General features: G+C 40.2%; 1 protein-coding gene across 4 annotated transcripts in view; it reads left to right on the top strand.

Moving 5' to 3' along the window:
• CRADD (CASP2 and RIPK1 domain containing adaptor with death domain) overlaps nt 1-21,644 on the top strand; it is a 102,631-nt gene that overhangs the window by 2,230 nt on the left and 78,757 nt on the right. For all 4 annotated transcript variants that reach the window (XR_005953060.1, XR_005953061.1, XM_041409856.1 and 1 more), the window contains one exon: nt 15,948-16,253. Coding sequence is in view for 2 of the 4 variants with exons in the window: in XM_041409856.1 (XP_041265790.1) it covers nt 15,948-16,253 (306 nt within the window). In the remaining 2 variants the exon portion in view is untranslated. The remainder of the gene's footprint in view (nt 1-15,947; nt 16,254-21,644) is intronic.

The following is a 21,644-nucleotide window of genomic DNA, read 5'->3' on the forward strand; positions in this document are numbered from 1 at the left end:
GCCCCGCGTACCTGCGCTCCCCTCGCCGGCGTGGCGGCGGCTCGCCCGGCCCCGCAGGACGCGGGGCTTGGTTGCGGGAGGAGGGAAGGGCTTTTTGTCTTCATCGCAGCCGCGCCAGGACCGCAGCTAGCTCGCCGGAGTTGTTTTCTTATCCCTTAGCTTTCGATCGCTAGACAAAGCTCATTTCAACAGCAGCCTGCTCAGAGTTACCCAAAGCGGGCGTTCTGCGGGCTGCCAGCCTGTGCCTTGCGGACGCAGCGCCGGCCCCGGCGGGAGAGCAGCGGGGAGCCGCGGGACGCTTCCCTGCTACTCCAGGGGCGGCCCGCCGGGTCGGCGGCTCCAGTGTCGGCTCCGCAGGAGGCTGCAGGAAAGTTTGTGCATGTGTAGGCATACATAGGTAAATAAAAAGTGACCTGGAAGGCTCTGTCAAAACGAGATGTATTGTAAAACAAATTAATTTAAACAGCAAATAAAATTTTACTGTGCCTGCAGGACTTTAGCTTTCCAACAACAAAAGAAATGGGTGACTAGAAGTATATCAGCTAGAGAGCAGCTTTTAAAACAAACAGGAGTAAACAAATCCCTTCTTTCTCTCGTCTTTTAACAGGATGGTACTGGGGCAACATGACTGTTGCTGAAGCCAAAGAAAGGTTACAGGATGCCCCTGAAGGGACCTTTTTGGTTAGGGATAGTTCTCATTCAGAGTATCTACTGACTATATCAGTAAAAACGTCAGCGGGACCGACCAATCTACGTATAGAATATCAAGATGGCAAGTTTAGACTGGACTCTATCACTTGTGTCAGATCTAGACTTAAACAGTTCAACAGCGTTGTGCATTTGATTGAGTACTATGTTCTTATGTGCAAGGATAGAACAGAAACACCTTCAAATGGAACAGTTCATCTTTACTTGAACAAACCCCTCTATACATCTGCTCCATCTCTGCAACACCGCTGCAGAATAGCTATAAACAAGAGCACAAATCAGATCTGGGAGCTGCCATTACCAACAAGACTAAAAGAGTACTTGAAAGAATATCAATACCAGGTATAAATATATTTTCTAAATGCCTCTAACACAGAGTAACTTTTGAATGCAATTCTTAAAATCAGCCAAAGAACTGAGTAACCAGTTATACAACTCAGCATGGAATTCACTATCAAAACAGTGGCAGTTCTGGGGGAAAGGTTTTTATTTCAGATGCTACAAAGGGAGACTTTATGTAAAATAATCCCACTTTGCATCCTTGGGGGTTCAACAAGGTGGCATGCTATTCTTGCAAGGAGAGAGAAGCGAGGAATCTGTCCAGATTGTGTTGCTTTGTCAATAAAATGCTGCACTATCAAATGCTTACTGAAACAGTGGGACCGGGAGAGACTTCATAAGTGGTCAGAGACAAACGAGAGTTTACAAGTATCTCAGCTGTCTGATTCCAAGATTAATTTGGTGCTGATGTTCATATAATCCTAAAAGCTTAACTAGATCACACTGTGATAATCTTGCTAAAGTTATGCAACTAATCAAATCCAGTCAGAAAAATGGTCATATATTCAGTTTTTATTGAACGACTCTCCTGCTTTTCTGCAAGCAAAAGAGTACTGTAAGTAATCAGTCTAGAACATTGTTTTTCAAAGTTCTCTGAAAGCTGACCTTAAGAAGAAATGCCACATCTTTCACAGGAACCCAGTATATTACTGATTGTACCAGATTGGTATCCCAGAATCCTTAATGTGTCAACATCTTCACAGTGGTGATGGATCCGTGCCATTATTATTATTAAGCCTCTTTTGGTTGAGGCTTTAGAACTATATGTTTCAGACTTGCAGTTCCAATGTCAAAACATGGGTATCAGCAGTTACATGTGTCTTCTACAGTGTAGAATGTTTTCTTCAGCCTGTTTCCCAAAATATGGGGAAATACAATGTGGATTTTTTTTAATAGAGGGGTTGGTTTTCCTTTTTCTTCTTTTTTCATTTTCTTTTTCTTTATTTTATTTTATTTTATTTTATTTTATTTTATTTTATTTTATTTTATTTTATTTTATTTTATTTTATTTTTTAACTTCCAGTTCACCATTGTAGCTATCAGATGATTACTCAATAAAGTAAATCAAAGTGCATAACAGTCTCCCAAACTTTGTATGTATGGATTTGCTACTATTCAGGAAAGAGTGCTCTTATATAGGAACTTATATAATTTCCCAGCTAATACTCAGATAAATGCACATGTATCAGTGAGGATGAATAACCCTGCTTTGCCTTTGCGGTGCTGCTCAAAAGTATAGCTGGATTACATTCAGATTAGTGGCTTAGAGGCTGCCTGCTGAATTCCTGTAGTTGGGTATTAGCACAGGACATTGCTTTTTCTGTTGCAGTAGTCTTCCAAACAGGAAGAGGGGACTGAAACCCTCAGTACCCATTCTTCAGCCCAAAGGTAAAGTATTTAATAGAAGAAATACACAGGATGAGAAAAATGGGAAAGCAGTAAAGAGAGAAACAAGGACATGGACTCACCCTTAGTCAACAAATTAAAAGTTTTAATTCTTTCCCTAACTTATTTGTTGATTAAGCAAAGACCTGTGCTTGAACAAGGAGGGTTGTCAAGACTTGCTGTAATCTAGCTTTGCCCAGGCTGAAATAGAAACAACATAAAATAATCTTGTTTTCCTTGTGATTTAAGTGCTCTGTTGTACTTTCAAGATGTTCTGTCCCTTCTCATAAACTCTGGGGCCCTGACCAGCTTATTTGTTGCATCTAAACTCCCAGTGTACACACTCAGTTTTGTCTGTAACATGCTGGCAGAAATGAGTAGCAGAGCCATTGAGAAATAGAAGGCACCAAGAACGTGAGGCACAGTGGATGGTTCCTTGATATGACATATACTTGATATGTTCTTGTTCTTTCTGTGGAAAACGTGGGTTTCTCCTCTTCCATTGTTCAAATTTTCTGTCCCCATTTTAAACTCAAGCTTTAGTAAAGAAATGGGAGGAGTTTTCATCTGAAAAACAAACCAAAATATTTTGTTATGTAAAATTTTCCCCATGTCTTGCCAAGATGTATTTGGAAGTTTTTCACATTATATGGTGGCCACCTTTTGGTTCCCATGCCCAAAGAGCTCTTGTGTTCTAGGTATGTGCCATAATTACATGGTTCTTGTCATCAGTCTTGCTAAGATCTGCCACCCTCAGGCTGAGGAGCTTTTCCTGTGAGCAGAGCCTGTCAAAAAACTGTGTTCCTGTGAACACTTTTCATTCTGATGAATCTTTTTTTACAGTTCTTGTCTAGCTCTACCCTGTGGTGGGAGAACTGCTATATGGAAAAGTTCCATCACAGTGACAAACACTCTAATCTGCTGCTGTGTTAACATTCTACTACCGTGCCTTTTCAGCCAGGGTGATAAGCTTGGGGTCTCAATGGTAAACACATTCTACTAAGGACCTTTAAAATAAATCCCTAGGGGTTTAACATCATGAATCCCAGTGCTGGAGCAAGCAGACTGAGAAGACAAGAGCTTTGGGGTGCAATGAGACCGCTAGGTTGCAAATTCAAGAAATGATTTGTGGCTTGCTGGTGGCAGACTATGTGAGCAGTCACAGGCCAAGTGTACCCCACAGCAGAGCCAAGCTCTGAGGAACAACAAGGGGCAGATGCAGGGAAGCTTGCTGGGTTTTCTTTAATAACAGTTCTCCAAAGCACAAGGGCAAATGGCAGGCTGAGAACAAGGAGTGCTGGCAAAGTGAGAGGTGGTGACTCTTGTAACTAATCAAGTTACTGTGATGTGGAATCAAGACACCAAACACTGAGCATATTGACCTAGATGTCATATAATTTGTATTAGTTCCTGTGAGGAAAAGTAGGATCTGTAGCTATAGTGTGTTCAAAGCTGTGAACAATATTTTAAACAGACTGGAGGGGGAACTAGTCCTCTTTGTATGAAAGCACAGTTCTCGTCCTCATTAGGATGCCAGTCCTAGGGTTGATGCATTGCACTAGTAAAACTAAACCACAGTATAGCTTGCAGAAAGCTTGGCTTCTTTCTAATGCAGCACAGAGGAATGACTTGTTCTGGTACAAAAAAATCTGATGATAGAACATGATTAGATTTCAGTGGTACAAAGATCTTGCATGAAGACTTTGAATTTTCAGACATAAAATTTTCAGACCTGTTATTCAAACATTTAAAAAAATTTTCAGTGCCTTTTTTTTTCCTTTACCCTACGGATGTTGCAGCTTGTTTGCAGCACTAGCTTTTAAACTGTGAGCCCTTCAGATTATAAAAATTACTTCTAACTGATATATATCATCTTGAATTGCCAGTACAGAGTGTGCAGCAAAGCCAGTTTCACAGGTTCAATGCCCATGAGTCAACCAAAAACCATGATAAGGACTTTAATCCTAAGCCTTTTTTCACCCCATGTGTTGGTTTGGTTTTTCTTTCTTGAGTCTTGGAGTTTAAGATTTTCCAGTTTATACCTGGAATGTTAGAAAACCTCTTCACTTTACTTAAAGTGAACATATATATAAACATAATTGCAAGCGAATGATGAAAATTGAATTGGTGATAGTATTTAGTTTAGCACTAAACCTAGCAGAAGTGTAAACTATAGGGCAGTATTTTAGTTGTATGGGTATCTTCCTGCTGGTAGTATTATCACTGGAGACAGAAAATGGTTTGAGCACAAGATGAATGGGTAGAGTGGGAATGTAACCAAGCAGCTGTGCTCATTGCATTAGAAGTAATTTTATTTTAATCTGATCTTATCGTTATTGTCCTAATTATATTTTATGTAACCACATTCTAGATAAACAATATAAAAATGATTAGGAAGAAGGAAAAATTGTTCACCAGAATATGAGGGGCAAAGGGTTTTTTTTAATATCTTACAACAATGCGGAATTTACTCCTATAATGAAAGTAAGTCTCATCACTTTGAGTAAACAGAATCTACATATGACAGGGGAGGACAGGGAGGACAGAGTTCTGTAGTTGTGTGGATTTCTGTACCTTAGCCAACTCTCATGTTTTAGCAAAATGTTCCTGCAGGTAAATTACCTTGTTAAAGATTGTTTTAAAACCTTTATTTACTTATATGCTCTTTTCAAGACCTTTTTCTTGTATTCCTGATAACAATCCTATTGATTTTTCCTTTGGCTATAATCTTAGGCTCTAGTGGAAAGTAAGTCAAATGATATCAGGGCTTTGCTCTCCTTAAGCCAAAACACATAATGGAACTGGGAAGAGATATCTTTAGACATGGGTATCATGTCTAAGAGTCATTTAAAATAAAGTAAAATAAAATTTTTGCCAACTTTGCAGTCATTAAAATAATTTTAAGTATCATATTTACTGCTAGAGGAAACTATGGCTTGAGGGATTCTAAAAACAGTATTGCTAATTCTCAATAACAGTAACAAACTTTGTTGAAAGGAGAAATTTTATTTTGAAAATATAGAAATTAATGAAACTTTTACTATCTAAACCAAACAATTTCTAAATAGAATAAGTAAAAGTTAGTTGAAAGGTCTGAGCTGGTTAGTTCTGTATACACAAAGGAAGTGAGGATGACAAGCTGCTTTGGTATCTCAGCCTAGCTCCTGAAAAGTGCTTTTCTATTAGCATTAGATTCAGCAGGTCTCAGTATTTTGCCAAGCCATTAGCATGACTGAAAATGCCTGGAAAGAACATTCCACTGACACATAACTTCAGACACCATGGTCTGTTTACAACAACATGGCCATTTGCCACAGTATTGCTAAAATGGGGTCGTTTCTACAACGGGCTGAATATCAGTCAAAGGAACAGGGAGGCACAGTCAATCCAGGTGCTGGCCATCACTGGTCCTTATCCCCTGACTCAGAGAGCACAAACTAGGTGAAACACAGCTGCCAGGAACAAGATGAGAAAATATTCTACTTTCTAAGGAGGGAATTACTTGTCTGGCTTTCATGTCTGAGAAGGGACTGAAGGGAAAGGACATGGAAAAGCCAGCAGCTCCTGTGAGAGGTGGTACTTCTCAAAAGGTGTATCAAATAACTAACCACCTGGATAAGTACAATGCTGAAAGGTGTATTAGGAGAGATTAAAGGTCATGGGGAATAACTAGGATCAGTACAGTTTGAATCCACACATAGAAGAAGTCTGGCTAGGTAGCTCAATTCTGAGAAAAAAAGAAAATTAGCTTATAGCAAACTCAGTGCTGTCCTGGTGCCAGGGTTACCAAGCAGGAGAGGGATTAACAGTGTTTATTGATCACGTTATCTACAGGGCTTTAAATTAGCCAGTGCCTCTGAGAAAGTCTATAGAAATACAAAAATATATCACCATAATTATGCTGATTAAACTGCTTGATATATTGTGTATCTTATTCACTTAGATTCTGTTTTTAAAAAGGGATTGCACCTGAGTTTCATTTTGTTTTCTTCCAGAATTGGAGCCATTATATTTCCAGGAACTGAAATACCAAAATAATACTACTCCTTTTTATGGTATTAAGGAGGAATATAATGCTAGAGCAAAAGCCATTTATATTAGCATAAAGAATGAGCTGGCATTTAGTAAGAAAAACTTCAAACCGGTAAAATCCAGAAAAAGTTTAGTGGTGAATGCTGCAAAGAACAAAATACACTTAAAAAACCCAAACAAATTCAATGCTTGTGTCTTGATTCCTCTTTCACTGGAGGGCAGGGTTTATATAAGTAAATCCTTTTAATTCCAGTCAAACTGTTCTGTAACTGATGTTTCATAGCTGAAGTTTGCAACTTGGTGCGCTGTTAGCTAACAAATAGTAAATGCAGAGGCATGCTAGGCATGGGGAAAGATATAAAGCCCAGTGCAAATTCTTCTTTTGAAGTTATTTGTATCAGGCTTGATAACAGGATTTTATGAAAAATAGTTGTAAATGTGGTAGTTGAAAGGGGAAAAGTCCCCTTTCAAAATGTTTTTTACAATTTAACTGTATCTCTTTAGGTTGCAGCCCTGAAATAGGATTTGTTTGGCTGAGTCGCTGTACCCATACTCTGCCTCAGTTGGAATCTCCAAATTTGAGAGATTGCTCTGGACACCTTTTTAAACACATTTGCTTTTTTTCTTACCCTGTTTGACACATCTGGAGGGCAGAATAAGTTGTGGATCAACTCTTACTGTTCAAGGGATTTTGAGCTGGTTGATTTTCTGTAGGAAGAGCACTATAAAAGCCTGAGCTGCAATTTATCCACTGTAAAGTGGGCAGTGGACTCAACATTCTGTAATTTCTCAGCATGGGGTGAAAAGTCACTTATACTACAAATAACATTGATAGGAACTTAAGCTGCAATGAGGGCAATACCTTTGACTGGCTGCACTGCTAAAAAAGAGAAGGAAGTAAGTTAGGAAATTGAGATCCTTGTCTAGCTAGATTGCAGTGGATGTGGCACAGCTCCTTCCTGAGCTGGAGTGCTTCAGACGTGTGTTTTCTGTGAGAAAAGCTGCTTGTGAGAAGCTTTCTGGAAATTCATCTGTTTCTTTTAACTCCCCTGACAGAGATTGCAGTGCCTACTGCAGGATGCTTCACTAGCCTGCAGGCAGGCAACTTTCATTTAGAACAAAATAGATCAAGTGAATTTTTAATTGAATTGAATTGAATTTTATTAATTAATTAATAAAAAAAATTATTTTTTGTTTGAAAAAAGTATGCATGGGCAAGGTATAAGCAGTGGCAAATATCTTGTGAGGCTATCTGTAAAAACATTCCATGAATCATTGCTAGCTCCTGAAGTCTAAAGGACCTTTCAAAATATAGGTATTGTATATAAGTTTGTCCATAGGTAGGTATTGTACATGAGTTCAAATGCAGGGAAAGCAATAGAAGATTGCAAAAAGCAATAGCTTTTCTCCCCCTAAATAAAAGCAACCTTCCAGTCTTTTATCTAAAATATTAGAAAACCATTTCATATGCTGTAATTTGCAAGTAAAGTAAGTTGGTTTTGTGAAAAGGTTTCAGACTTCAATCTTTATTTAGTTTTAGTTATTTGCCAATGTTTGATTTTCAGGTTAAGTAGTGAATTTTCTTTGTTCTTATGTTAATAAAATGGTGCTTTACATCTAAAAAATAATTTAATAAGTTTGGAATAAATAATAAATAATAAGAGGCTTGCAGTATTTCACCTTTCTCCTCAAAGAATCTTTAAATTAAACTTAAAAATAGAGTACATTAATTAATATATTAAAGGACTACAAATTCTGAGAAATACTAAGTCATGCTTTGTAAGTATTAATTACACTTTTTTTTTACAATTCACTGGATTTTTAAAATGAAATGTATACAAAAGTTTTGCAGTGGATGCCTGCTTCCTTTTTATAACTATTTCTCATTCAACTTTTTGCTAGAAATTATTTGTATCATAGTAAAAAGCACTATGAATTCATTGCAGTACTGCTAATAAACACTTATTTTTATTATGGAAATAAATGTAAATGTATAGACACTACAGAGTTACTTTAAAGCCTATGTTTTAAGATGCTTTAGAACTTTCTGTGTTATATTTTACATACGTGCTGGACGTGCCTTTTAATAAAATACTACTTTTGAGGAAGTTCATGACGTGTCACCTACATTTTATATTAATCCCTCTCTTTGATCTGCATTGAATTTAAAGTCTTTATTATTTCAATGAATGGAAGTTACAAAGTATCAGAACAATTACGCAGCAGCACAAGGGCTGATCCCTTTCAGTGATGTGCTTCAGTCCTGCTTGTCATCTTTTTTTAGGAGGGATAAGGAATCATTTTTCTAATAGCAAAAGCCACCCGAAGAGCGAGACCCCTTCCCAACTGACCACCTAGTGTCCTCAAATCCCGCCAGTATCCAGAACAGCGTGCCTAAGATTTGGTCAACAGTTTGGGGAAACTTTCTATACCAAACCCTTCCCTTCCCTGGCATCAGCCAGGTTTTCAGTGACTGGCACAGGAGCTTTGGATGTTAGCATTACAGAGGTCCACAGCTGCAAAGGGGAGGGCAGTGGGGGCCAGGGTGAGGATGAAGAGAAGAGGGAGGAAGGGAAGGGGTTACTGCCTGGGACAGCAGTGGACAGCAAGCGTTTGCAAGACCCTCAACTGGCCTTAGGGCCACCCACTTTGGCTCACCCTGACTTACATTTTAACAGTTTTTGAGACACATCACTTACAGAAATGTTTTCTGCGCTCTTCTTTCAAAATTGACAGGCAAGCATACAAGATATGTTTCCCTTTTCCCTTCTTAATTCCTGAGGCTTTGTGAGAGATTTAACCAATTAGATGTGCTTTTAATAAACAAATCTAGAGGCTCCTATTTTTTCTTTTGTCCCTCAAGCTGGAATGCTGTCCTGTAGACAACTGAAAACAGCACAATCCTAATACATTAAATCTGCTTGTGCCAGTTTTAAGAACATGTTTGACCTCTTGCTATCAGCAGAAAACAAACTAGTCTGTAGAAAACAAATTACACACATGCTTGGATACAGCTTGACTCTAATTAGCATAAAGGATCCTCTCAAAAACATTTTTTAAAAATCTCATCATTCTGGTACAGTTTCTGAAAAGGTTTGTGACTTTTAAGTGAGCTTTTAAAAAGTGCATAATAAATGCAAAAATCTGGGATTATGACTTGGAATAACCTACATGTAAAGTGAATAGCATTGTCAGAAAAGATACTGCTTAGCCTGGTTCCCACAGATTTGGACTTGTGACCCTGAATTCTGCAGTCTTTAAAAGTATGGCCTGATGACCACTGATGGCCCCTCAATCTGCAGAACCAGACAGAACAAGATTTTAAGACTAAAAGTCTGAGGATACTGATGTGCAGGATTGACTATGGTCCATTGATCTGCAGTCTAGGAAATGTTTTTTTAATCTACATGGTTAGCTTTGAGCAGTTAGTGGGGCATTCAGTTGATGCCACACTGGCACAAATATATGTAAAATACCTACATGTATTTGTCCTTAAAACTGAAATAGAACCAAACAATGTCTCTGAAGTTTTGTTGAACTTGGACCAGAATGGAAGACCTTTAGTGAGGGCTGAACCCAAATGGGACTCAAACAAAGAATTTAAGGACTTCTCCCCTTGGATTTAAGTATTAACTCTGTGTGTCTTTATCCTGTACATGTACTATATAATCAAAACCTGGCTGCATTGCTAAAGATGAACTCAAAACACCAGTAGCATTTTTAGTTTCCACTAAATAAATTTGCTGCCCTAGTTATTAACTAGTGGAAGGAAAAGGAAACACCAGATTTTCCCTTAATGAGATTTGGACCTCTGGTGCTGTCCTCTTCCTTCCTAGGCTTATCTATTTCCTATCACTGCTTTCCTTCTTTCCATCTCTGTTCAGACTGCAAGCAAATACGTGACTAAATGCTGACCGTATAACTGCTGTAATTTCCTTGGGTGGAATCTGGAGTCGCTCTATGCATATCCATATGTTTTGCTAACTTTCTAAGACTTCTTGGACAGTATAAAATTTAAAAAAACCAAATTGCCTCATCTGGCAAAAAGATACAGTAAATGCAGTGATGTAACTGCTTGTCCTAATTTTCTATTTTAAAATGCAGCCACATTATCTGCAATTAAAAGCAGCTGTCAGGATTGCAAAGATGAGATTCTCTGAAGTCTCCAAGTTTGGTCACTCCAATTCCAGATATAATACAGTTCCTCAGATCACGACTGAAAGAAATTAAAAAACAGCAGTGACAATCAGAAGCACAAGAAGCCAGGACAGGAAGATCTCAGTAGCTGTGTAGTGCTGTGCTGAGGAATGATCACACAGACGTTCGTGGTGCCTCTGCTCCCTGGAGCTGCTCTGTACTGTTTACAAACTCATCTTCTCACAACTAGGATTAAAAACGTCGTGGCAAGAAAATTTAAAACCACCTCAGTTGTGCTTTGGCTACAACAGCAGCATACTTCTTGCCTTGGAGTTACCAATGATGACTTACTTGTGTGGCTTCCAGTGTTGTCAAATACGTTAATGCACTGCTCTGAAACAATCCAGAGGAGTATTTAGATTTTCTTATGCCTGCATTCCTAGAAGACTAAAGTGTGCCTGAGACAAAAAAAAATATTTACCTTGGTTTATCAGATGTATTGTAATAAGATATTATTTATCAATTATTCACAAGCAATTGAATCCCCTGTATCCAATTTATTACCTGCAAACAATTATAGATAAAAGTGTCATGTCATCAAACCAAAACACTGCTTTAAAACTGCCAAATAAGTAGCATCTCTGCAGAAGCTGGCCACATGATATGTGTATCTATATTTTTTAAACATTTCTTAAAACCAGTATACAAACTTTGCTTTTCAGGCTGATTTACATTCTGTGTCCACATAAATTCTGAACTGTCAGCCATAGGAAAATCAAAGGAAAAGGATTTAAGATTCCTGAGAGTGACTGCCTATCTTTACCCAAAATCTTGTAGATAAATATCGTGTTAAGCATAGGCAGAACATGAACTCTACTCTTGGTTAAATTTTTCCAAGTATTTCTTGGGTACAGTATCTAGGAAAGGCACGTAAAGGTTTCCACAACTAGCTTCCAAATACCCTTAAATATTTCAAATACCCTTAAATTTGTACGATTAGTCTAAACAGAGTGTACAAATGGGATTCACAAGGTGACGACGTTTCTAGCAGCAGCTGCAGCAACCACCTTTCCTGCTTTTCCAGAGGGTAGGTATTAGCACGCTGTGCAGACCACAGCCAGCTTGCTGTGGCTGCCTGCAGCTTCAAAGGTAGTACGTTCCAGCACTGCAAGATCTTTTTTTTTTCCCCCCTTTCATCGCTATTGCGGTCCCAACATGAAAGAAAAAGGGCTGACACCACTCAATCCCGTGTGACACCTGACACCTATGCAAAGATGGAAAAAAGTTATTTCATGATGTGTGAGCGAAAGTGACACCTCCTCAGTTTTACAGCGCTGTGAATCACAGTCTTCTCTTTTCTACCCTATTTTGGTTCGTTTCATCCACATAAAGTTAAAGTCAATAATACAGTATTCAGTAATAGAGGAATAAAACAAGAATATGCATAGTAATGTGGTGGAGACAGGCCACCTCTTACTTGAATAAATTATTTTCATCTATTAAAGAGTCTTCATTTTTAGGATGTTCAGACGAAAGTAATGGAGCCAAACGTGTACAGTATTCGATATAATACCGCTGTGTTTGATGTGACGATGTCAGCACCAGGATGAAGTTCAGCTGAGCGCACACTCACAAATAGGAACCAGTGTGCCTAGAGAGCAATGAGATCAGCTGTTTCTAATGCCATTAAAACTCCAATTTCGTAATTTCTAGTTTAATTTTAGATACAACCCCTCCCCTCACTGAACACCCCCACCACCCTGACTCCTGAGAGCGCAGCAGGTCCTGCGAACTCCGGGAAAGGCGCCTCCTTGGCGGAGACACCTCCCGTCCCCGCCCCAGCACCGAGCAGCAGGAGCGGCGGCACGGCCGGTTCCCTTCCCGGGCGGGCCGGGGCCGGCGGGGCCCGGCTGCCCGCACCTGACATGGCGGCCGCGGGCCCCTCCCGCGCTGGCGGCGACGGCTTCCGGCGGAGCCCTCCTGCCTTCAACAAAGATGGTGCTGCCCGCGCAAGCTCCGCGGGCGCCGGCGCGTCCCGGGTAGCTTCCCGCTCCCCTCGTGTAAGTACGGGGCGGGTGCGGTGGGTGCTCCCCGCACACAGCTCGCTCGTCCTCACGGGCGCTGTTGACGGCTCCACTTGGTTCGTCCCATCCCACCCTAGGCGCCGCCGAGGGGGAAGCAGGAGAGCGGTGCCGTAGAGCCGTTCGGCGGCGCTCCCGGCGCTGCGGGGCCGGGGCAGGGGCCGGGCTTCCGCGGGGAGGCCGGGCCGGGTCGGCGGGGCCGCCTCCACTGCCGCAGCGCTGCCCGGCGGGAGGCCGGGACGGGAGGAATGCCGGGAGGCTGCTGCTGCCTGAGAGGCACGGGCCGGCGTGTGGGCAGCTGGCTCCCGGCTGTTACCGAAGCAGCAGCTGCCAGACCTCGGCAGGGAAGACGTTAAAAGCAAAACTTGCTGGGTTTTTTTTTTTTTCTTTTTTTTTTTTTTTTTTTCCTGGCGGGATGGGAGGGATGTGTAAAACTTTTGACCCGTAGCCTTGCTGTGAGTAGCCAGGAATAATTCATGGGTTAGGCAGGTGAGTGCAGTTGGCGTTCCGGAAAACGGTGAAATGTTTCTAGCAAGAAAAGCGAGTGAATGTGCCTTTTTAGTGTCAGAAGGGGTACTTATCAAAAGTTTTATCCCCATTCATGGACAGTTACTCTGTCAGAGCCAGAAAAATGCAAACCTGCTAGTGTTGGTGTGGTGATGAGTCAAGGACTGTGCTCATTCAGCAGGTCGTGTGCTATATTTCTTAAAATTTGCCTTTATAATGGAAAAGATCCATTTTCAGAAGTATCTGGGGAATGTTTGAGTGATCTTTTGGGTAAATGGGCATCTCGTATTTTTCATTTTCTGTAAAATTACTTGACTAAATTTAATTCAGAGCTTACTTTGAATCTCTAGATACAGGCTGTGATTAAAATGAATTTGTTAATTCTGTGTTGTGCTAAAGCTGTTGCACTCTGTCCCAACATTGTTACACATCAAAATCCTGATACATTTCCATATCTAGCTGCTTAGTTCCTAACTCAGACATTTGATTCTCAGCAGCAAACACACACAGAGAAATACTTCATCTTTAGAAAGACCTTAGAAATCAGTATGCCCCATCCTGGAAGTTTACCAGGCTGGTGCCAGGACTTTAAACCCTCAGTTGTGTGTGTTCTGCAGTCCGCAAGGCAAAGGGCTTTTGCAGCAGAAATTATCCCTTCTGATTCCTGGCTTGATAGGCATTTCTCAATGCCCAAAGGTGCAAACCTTTGGCTTGTAAGAGCTTTTATTTTTTGAAAATTGTTGGCTGCTTTGGTCAGGAGGAAGATGAATTCATCAAGTTCTGTACAGTCATCCAGCATGTGAGGAGGCTCCTGAATAGGGACTCTCAGGGCCCATTCAGAATGTGAAGCACAAAAATTTTGTAGTATCTGAAACAGTTTTCTGCCTGGGTTGAGGTGATACCCTCAGAGGTGCTGCTGGATGCCTTTCCTGAAGTCTGCAAGTGCTTTGTGAGCTCAAGGATGTTCTCCTAGAAGAAAGAAGTGGTAGGATTTACTGCCTGAATTTTGCTCTAGTCCAGAGGTTGCTTTCTGTAGTGTAAAGGTACTATATGTTGGAGATCAGAATCTTCAACTTCACCTGTCCAAAATTAGCATTCTAACATCAAGTGGGAAAATCCAGTTCTCTTTCTTGCCTGCTCTTTTTCTGTCTCCTAGCTTGCACTACTGTCTCAGTCCATGATGGAGTTTGATGTTTGAACTGTGCTTGGCAAGCTAGGGCACATGGGCTGGCATAGCAGTGTTTGATTCCCACATGATCCCTAGACAGTAAGCACCTTGAAATTCACGTCAGTAAAGGAGAAATGCACTGGGTAGCCCAGGAAAGATGGAGTCCTCCAGGAAGATGCTTTCCAGCAGTGCTTTTGGCACTTGATGGAAGCATTTTTGGAAAGTAGCTTTGTCAGAGAATGCTACAGACAGGGTTTTCCAGTCTCTCCCTCGTGACACTGTGCTCTTGCATTCTGTCCAAGGTGCTGTTTACATGCCAACATGTTCTGTTGGTCATCCTCCTGGATTTAACAACCAGGCCAACCACAGAATCTTTGATGGGGCCCTGGGAGTCAGCAGGCACCTCTGATGGTAAAAAGACTTCATCAGGTTTCATGCAAAAGCTTTGAAAAATCTGTCTCTCCTTGCATCCTCAAGCGGAATGAAGTAGAGTTTCTGCAGGGTCTAGCGGTTCAAACAGCAGTGTCCAGTTTAATTGTGAGAAACCCTCTTGGTAATCACACAAAACTGGCTGCCATTTTTTGACTTTATTATTTAGTAACAAGAAAGTATTTAATTCTGTTGTCCTTTTTCAAGTGCCATTAATAAGCCCAGGGACATGTTTGTCGTTAAGGACTTGACTAGACACTTTGATTTGGTTCGGAGGTCTGGCATGGACTGCTGATTTGATATTGGATGAGCTGCTTGGTCTCTCTGGACCCTGATTATTCTTTTGTAGAGTGGCTATAAATGCATCTTTTTCAGCTTTTGTCTAGTCAGAGTTCGTCAAGTGAAATGGAAGCTGGCAGAGGGCATCTGATCACTTCCTGTGAGCACATTAGAAGAGAGGGAGAAGAGCTGTTTAAGCTAAGGGACAGTTTTGGCAGAAGAAATGCCTATAAATAGAAGGGGATAAATCTGAGGTGGAAATTCAAAGAAAATTTCTTCTCATCAGAACAGTTGAGTTCCAGAGCAGTCTTCCAGGATGATTCAAGGGTGAGAACAACCCTTAAGGTACTTTCAACCCCTCCTAAACTTGAATTGCATCTTGTAGGCCAAAGCTACCTGCTGATTCTGTCCCTGCTGCTGCTTCTGCCTGGCTGAGATGAATCTACCAGTTCTGCTGCTGCTTTTGTAATTGTATCAGTGGTCAGGTGTGATATCTCTTTCATTTTGAAGGGCCTACTGTCTCTTAAGTTCTGGCAAGTGCTCTAGCTGCCTTTAGTATGGACCTAAATCAGCAGGATTATTTGGCATGGGTTTCACTCCAGTAAAGGACTGGTCTCTGCAATGCCAAATGTTCTATTCCTGTCTAGTATTTCCCAGAAACTGGATCATTTTGCCTTGTGAGACAGTGAAATCTGAGTGGAAAGAAGATGATGGGGATCATTAGTAGTTTTGCCAGGTTGGTGATTATGAGTTTGGAGTTTTCTCTGAAGGTTGACAAGTGTCAGACATCACTTTTGGATGTTCAAATATCACTTCTGGATGTTAAAGGTTGAAGTATTTTAATCTTCATGCGTTTCCTTACTCTTTTTCTCACACTCTAGGTTACCAGATGGATGCCAGAGACAAGCAGCTTTTACGCTCCCTGCGCCTGGAGCTCTGCACAGAGGTGCTGGTGGATGGACTCGTTATTCAGTATCTCTACCAAGAAGGGATTCTCACAGACAGTCATGTTCAAGAAATAAAAGCCCAAACCACTAGTCAGAGGAAAACCATGATGCTTCTTGATATTCTCCCCACCAGAGGACCCAAAGCTTTTGATGTGTTCTTGGATTCCTTACAGGAGTTCCCGTGGGTTAAGGACAAGCTGATGCAGAAGCGTAAGGAAATGACAATACAAGATCCTTCAGGTAAGGCCAGGGTTCCTGTTGTTGCTATTTTGAAGCTTGTTCTCAAGCCATAATTTCAAAAGTATTGAATGTATCAGTAATTTCAAGTTATGTGTCATGTAAACTCATGAGACCAAGAAAAGAGAATAGCCTGAATTTTCTGGAAGCTACTCAAACACCAGGAGATATTGCAAAGTGTGATGCAAGAGCAGGGCTGAGTTTCAGGAGACAAGGAGACAGCAGGAAAGGCTACCTTGGGTGAGGCTGGGATATAGGAGGACCCATAATCTATTGCCTCAAAGGGAATGGACTATAAAAAGTAATTTCGTCTAGCTGCAGAACAGTGTCTTTGCCATCCATATCTAATATTGTTTCATTTATGTATGTTTTACAGTGGTTTGTTCCTGAATCATTTATATTTACAGAGTTTTTATTTATTTACTTTTATTATTATTTTAATGTAATTTTTATTTAGTACTATGTGCTAATTTAGATTTAGTTAGTTTATTATATTTAGTGGAGTGCAAATACGTAGGATCATTACTTGCAAAATTACTAGCCGTTGCTTATTTTTGAAACAAATTTAGAAGCTGCTTATTTAGTACAATCTGTGGGTTTTTGGCATTTAAATATACTTCTAAAACTGGTTTTCTAGGCTAGATGTTTGTTCAGATGTGATTTCTTTACCGATCTATGCATGCAATTGATGAGCTGAGCTGTTTTGAAGTCAAGACAACTGCTTTAAATGCACATTTCTTGTCCCAGATTCTCACAGCATGCACTGGCTGCTAACCTCATATTACCAGCGAGGTAGTGAAATAGTCCTCACTTGGGAACATTATTTCCAAGCAGTCTGATTAATCTTTCTCCAAGCCCTTCCCTCCTGCTGTACCCCCATTTGAATTTGGTTATACATATTTTGATGCACATGACATGTGATTTTTCCAGTGTCAGTGTGCTTTGCGTGAGACTGAAAGCCTGTGAAGAAGGGTGGCTAAGACCTGTTGACCATCATGTTCACCTGCATCTTGTTAGCTGCATGTTCGAGAACATTTTGTCAAGATCTGCTGGACAAATCTGAGATTATTTTACCTTAGGACATTTTTAATGGAATATTCTGACAGCTGGTCTTTCTGTTGGTCTCTGTGTATGTTGCTGTGTGCCTGCTTGGAAATGAGTAAATAATTTCCAAAATTTGGGAATAAACATCCTATGCTGCCTACAGCATAATGCAAACCATGGCATTGAGTGTGTTGGAAAAGGCCTTGCTCACTTAAGTACTATCATGCTAGTGCTCTTTATTTGCCTTACAAATGAGCCTCTTCGTTTGATAATTGTTGCTAAAGCTGCTGAATAACCTTGTGTGTGTTCCAGACATACTCAGCCATTAAATACAGTTGGGATTGTGTAGTTCGTTACTGAAAAAATTGTTACCAATTTTTGCCCTTTTGATTGTTTTGTGGATTGCTTGTTCCTGCTGTTGATCACTTGTGACTGGTTTCAAGTGGGCTGACAGTACTTGATAGTCCTATTGCCAAATTTTGTGTGTTAATTAGAAAAGGCTTCCAGGTTAGATCAAAGGTGACTGTTATTTTTATGGTGGCAATACAGAGAGTAAGAACAGCATAGGAGGCAGAAAGCCAAGTTTGTTTTAATATTTAGGCATGTTCTTTAGAAATCCAAGAAAAAGAGCACCATCTGTGCCCTCATAAATGCTGAGTGTGCCCTGGAGTGAATTGGAAACTATGGTGGCAGCATCAATGTTGATTACATGCAAGAAAATGTGGTTTGGGATAAAAAGCTTCGCTTTGCATTCTAACAACAGCCTTGGAAGCTTTTGTCTTGGCGGAGTACATGAACATATGCTTAGCCTTGAGCATGGAAAAAAACATTGGCTCTAATAAAACTATAAGCACATTTAAAATTAAATGTGCTCTCTAATGCCATGCTAGATAACTTAACCTCTGCCTTATTGGAAACTCTTCTTATAACTAATTATTTATCAATAGTAATTTGTTTTAAAGAAGCCATTTGTGGTGAAAAAAGCTTGCCACATGTGCGCTATCCTTCTTTTGGACCCTAAAACTTTTAAAATGGAAGTTTTAAGTTCCCAGATTTTTAATTTTTTTTTCCTTTGGATCATAAATACTATGGAAATTGAATGCTTTCTGTTCACTTGTTTATGGTCAATTAAAAATCTGTTAGGGAAAATATCCTGTGTTTTTACAGGCCCTTTTGCAGGACTAAGGAGTGGTAGTAAATTGATCCTTGATGGAAGGTTTTATTTTCGTCTTTTGCTTCTTGGTGATTACATGTAGGATTTTTAAAGTCAGTAATCAAATAGACTATTAGATTGTCTGTCTGAACCTGAAAACTGGGAGGTACACAGTGATTTTTTTTTTTTTGTGTAGGCCTTTGAATTATTTTGCGTTTTATTCAAAGAGATCAGGCTTTCTATCCTTCCTACAGCTGAGAAGTATAGTTGGTTAAAGAAAATCACAATCGTAATTATTTAGAAACTTCTAATTTATTTTCTTTTCCTAGTAAAAAACAAGCCCAAACCAACAAATCAAACAAACAGCAATTTCAGAAAGAAAAATATTTTTGTTATATTGTATAAATCTGATCTGGTGGACCAAGCAACTGCAAAATGGAAGCCAAAGTCTGAGATCTAGGCAAGATGCTGCCACTGACTCACTGTGAGTCTTTGAGCAAATTCTTTCAAGGCAAAGGATTTATTGATGCCCAAGTTGTGTAACTCGGTGTAATGTTCATGGAACACCATAGAGTGGAACTGTAAATTGGCCCAGGATTCAACTCAGACTATGCTGTTTGGCTGCTTGCAAATAAATGAACTTTAAAACCTCTGATATCCTGAGTTTTATTGCTGAATGTCAGTTGACTTAAAAATAATAGTTCTGTATGCTGTTATCTGATGTAGTTCCATTGAACACAGAAGACCTTAATCCTGCAGAGCATGAGCAATAGTTTTTCCATGAGAATCAGGAGGGTGATGTGCAGGCAGGTAGGGCCACTTGCATCTGTGTAACTGAAGCAAAGAGACCCAAGATTTCTTCCCGTTGCTTGTTTACTTCATGCAAGGACAGCCTTTTGCCTGGGGACCCTCATTCTTTTTTCCTAAGCTGAGGAAAGCATAGTTGTAAAACTCCAAAATCTCAAGAAGGAAGTTTAAAGTCATGTGTTTTTGGAGGTAAGTATTTATTACTTGAATTAATTTAAAGGTGATAGGGTATCTTTCTGGCTTGTATAACAGCCTGTGATAAGCCAGTTCACCCTGTGCAGAGTGGCACTGCAAGACTTAACAGTTATAAACATCAACCACAGCATGAGTTTCTGGTTTTGAAGATCAAAACTTCTGCCATAGTAAGAGTTAACAAAAGTAATGTGTGTCTGTTTCATTGGGAGATGACTGTTCTGGTTTTTCTGCCCTAGTTTGGATAGCTTTATGCCTTTGTCAGGAACATAAATCTTCAATATAGTCTTATAATTCCTACGAAAAACTACAGCTGTTGGCAACAGAATTCCCTTCTTTCTAGGAACAGCGAACAGCAAACAGCAACAGTTACCCAATATTTTTTGCACTGAATAAGAAAATACAAGTTTTGATGGTGTTTGTTTATCAGATTGTTTTTGTAATCTCTCTCCGCTTGGGAATTTCTCAGCCCAAGTATTGTATTTCTCCCCATAATACATGTGCTGTAAAATAATTTACTTCTAAAAGTGTTTGTACTGCACCTCTTTGTAGTATAGATGACTTCTTCATTCCACAGGAAATTGCAGCATACTGAGAACAAAAAAGTGAGATACGGTGTTTGCCAAAGGAATCCTGGAGCAACTGCTTCTATCTGGCAAATGTTAGTGAATTTAGGGCATCAGAACTGCCATGGGAAAGTTGTACTCTCACAACTAGGCAGGGAATATTTTCTAATGCATAATTTTGTTGTGGTACCTAGTAAACATTAGTGTCCTGCTAGACTTGGGTGTTCATTTGAACAAATTTTAGTCTGGTTGAGGTTTTTCCCTGGATGTGTGGGGAGTGTGTGTTGTTGTACAGCTATAGAAAGCTTCATGTTGTGTAACCCTTTGGATGAAGCATGCAAATACAAAACAAAGCAAAACATGTACTTATGCCGAGAAAGCCAGACCTCCTTCCATACCCTCCCAGCTTTCCTAAAGTCCTTTTTCCACAGCTGGGTTGTGGATTTCGTAAGAATTTGGATTCACATGCAGAAGCATTAGTACATGGGTAGTTTTAGTATCTCTTCTTACCTTTTGTTGGCTGCTTCCTGCTTTCTTCCTATCCTGCTTCCTCTCCCATCTAATGCAGTAAGGAAACAGCCTGATCTCTTGCCTTTTCCATTTAGATGTCAGATAGGAAAAGCAGCTGAGGAATCCCTTTTCTCTCTCTAAAATGGTGGACAGAAAACTGTAGTTTTTTTTCCTTTCTTCTCTTTCCCTCCCCTCTCTTGTATAGTCCAGTGGCAGAAGGGGGAGTTTCCTCCCATGTATGTCTGAAGGAAAGGGATGGGCTTAGCAGCCTTGGCCTCGCTTGGTTGACCTGGAGATGAAGGAATACCCTTGTGCTACATCCTAATGCCTGGAGGCTATAGGAAATGTTCTCTGGTTATCTGGAGCAGTTCAAAGGCATCCTTGTAGGAGAATTTCCCAAACTCTTTTCCACATTCCCATCTCCCCTGAAAATCGGGTGTTACATTTATGGCTTTGGCTGTGTTCCTGACCGCAGTGAGATCTGTGAAGTCTGGCAGTAAAGGTTTGTGCACACGCTCAATATTAACCATATGCATCACGACATGGACAAGTAATTGACATCTTTGGTACTATGGAGCATTCTATGTATTTTTAGTTTAATGTGTGTATGGATGTTTTTCCTTGTTTTTCTTTCAATTTAAGGAGTATCTTGCTTTCTTTTTTTGCCATGTTCATAAGTAGCTGGCTTTATGCTGTTTATGTCATACATTTTCACTTTGAGAAGCCTGAATCTTAAGCATCAGTGTTAGGAAGTCGTGTTTCCAGCCTCGAGCAGTTTCTTTCAGGTAAGTTAACGGAAAGATATACCCATACTTGGTGTTGTGCTCAGTAACACAAATATGTGAGGCTAATAATAATATAATAATAACAATAGTATAGATTTAATAAAACATATAGACCTGGAAACAATAAACAAGGAATGAGTTCTGGCAAGAGAGGTGTTTAGACCAGCCGTGCCTGATCAACTAGTCTTAACCAGTGCCACTAAGAGGAAGCAATGGGTAACTGGTATTGAAGACTCCCTGGTATAGGAAGTGGAAACATCCATGTGCTGACCAGACTTGATGCCTTCCAAAGTTTGCTGCTTCCTGACGGACTGGATCACAAAGGTTTCCAAGACCT

This window comes from Onychostruthus taczanowskii, unplaced genomic scaffold (assembly GCF_017590055.1).
Source record: "Onychostruthus taczanowskii isolate IOZ18803 unplaced genomic scaffold, ASM1759005v1 scaffold31, whole genome shotgun sequence".
Lineage (NCBI taxonomy): Eukaryota > Metazoa > Chordata > Aves > Passeriformes > Passeridae > Onychostruthus > Onychostruthus taczanowskii.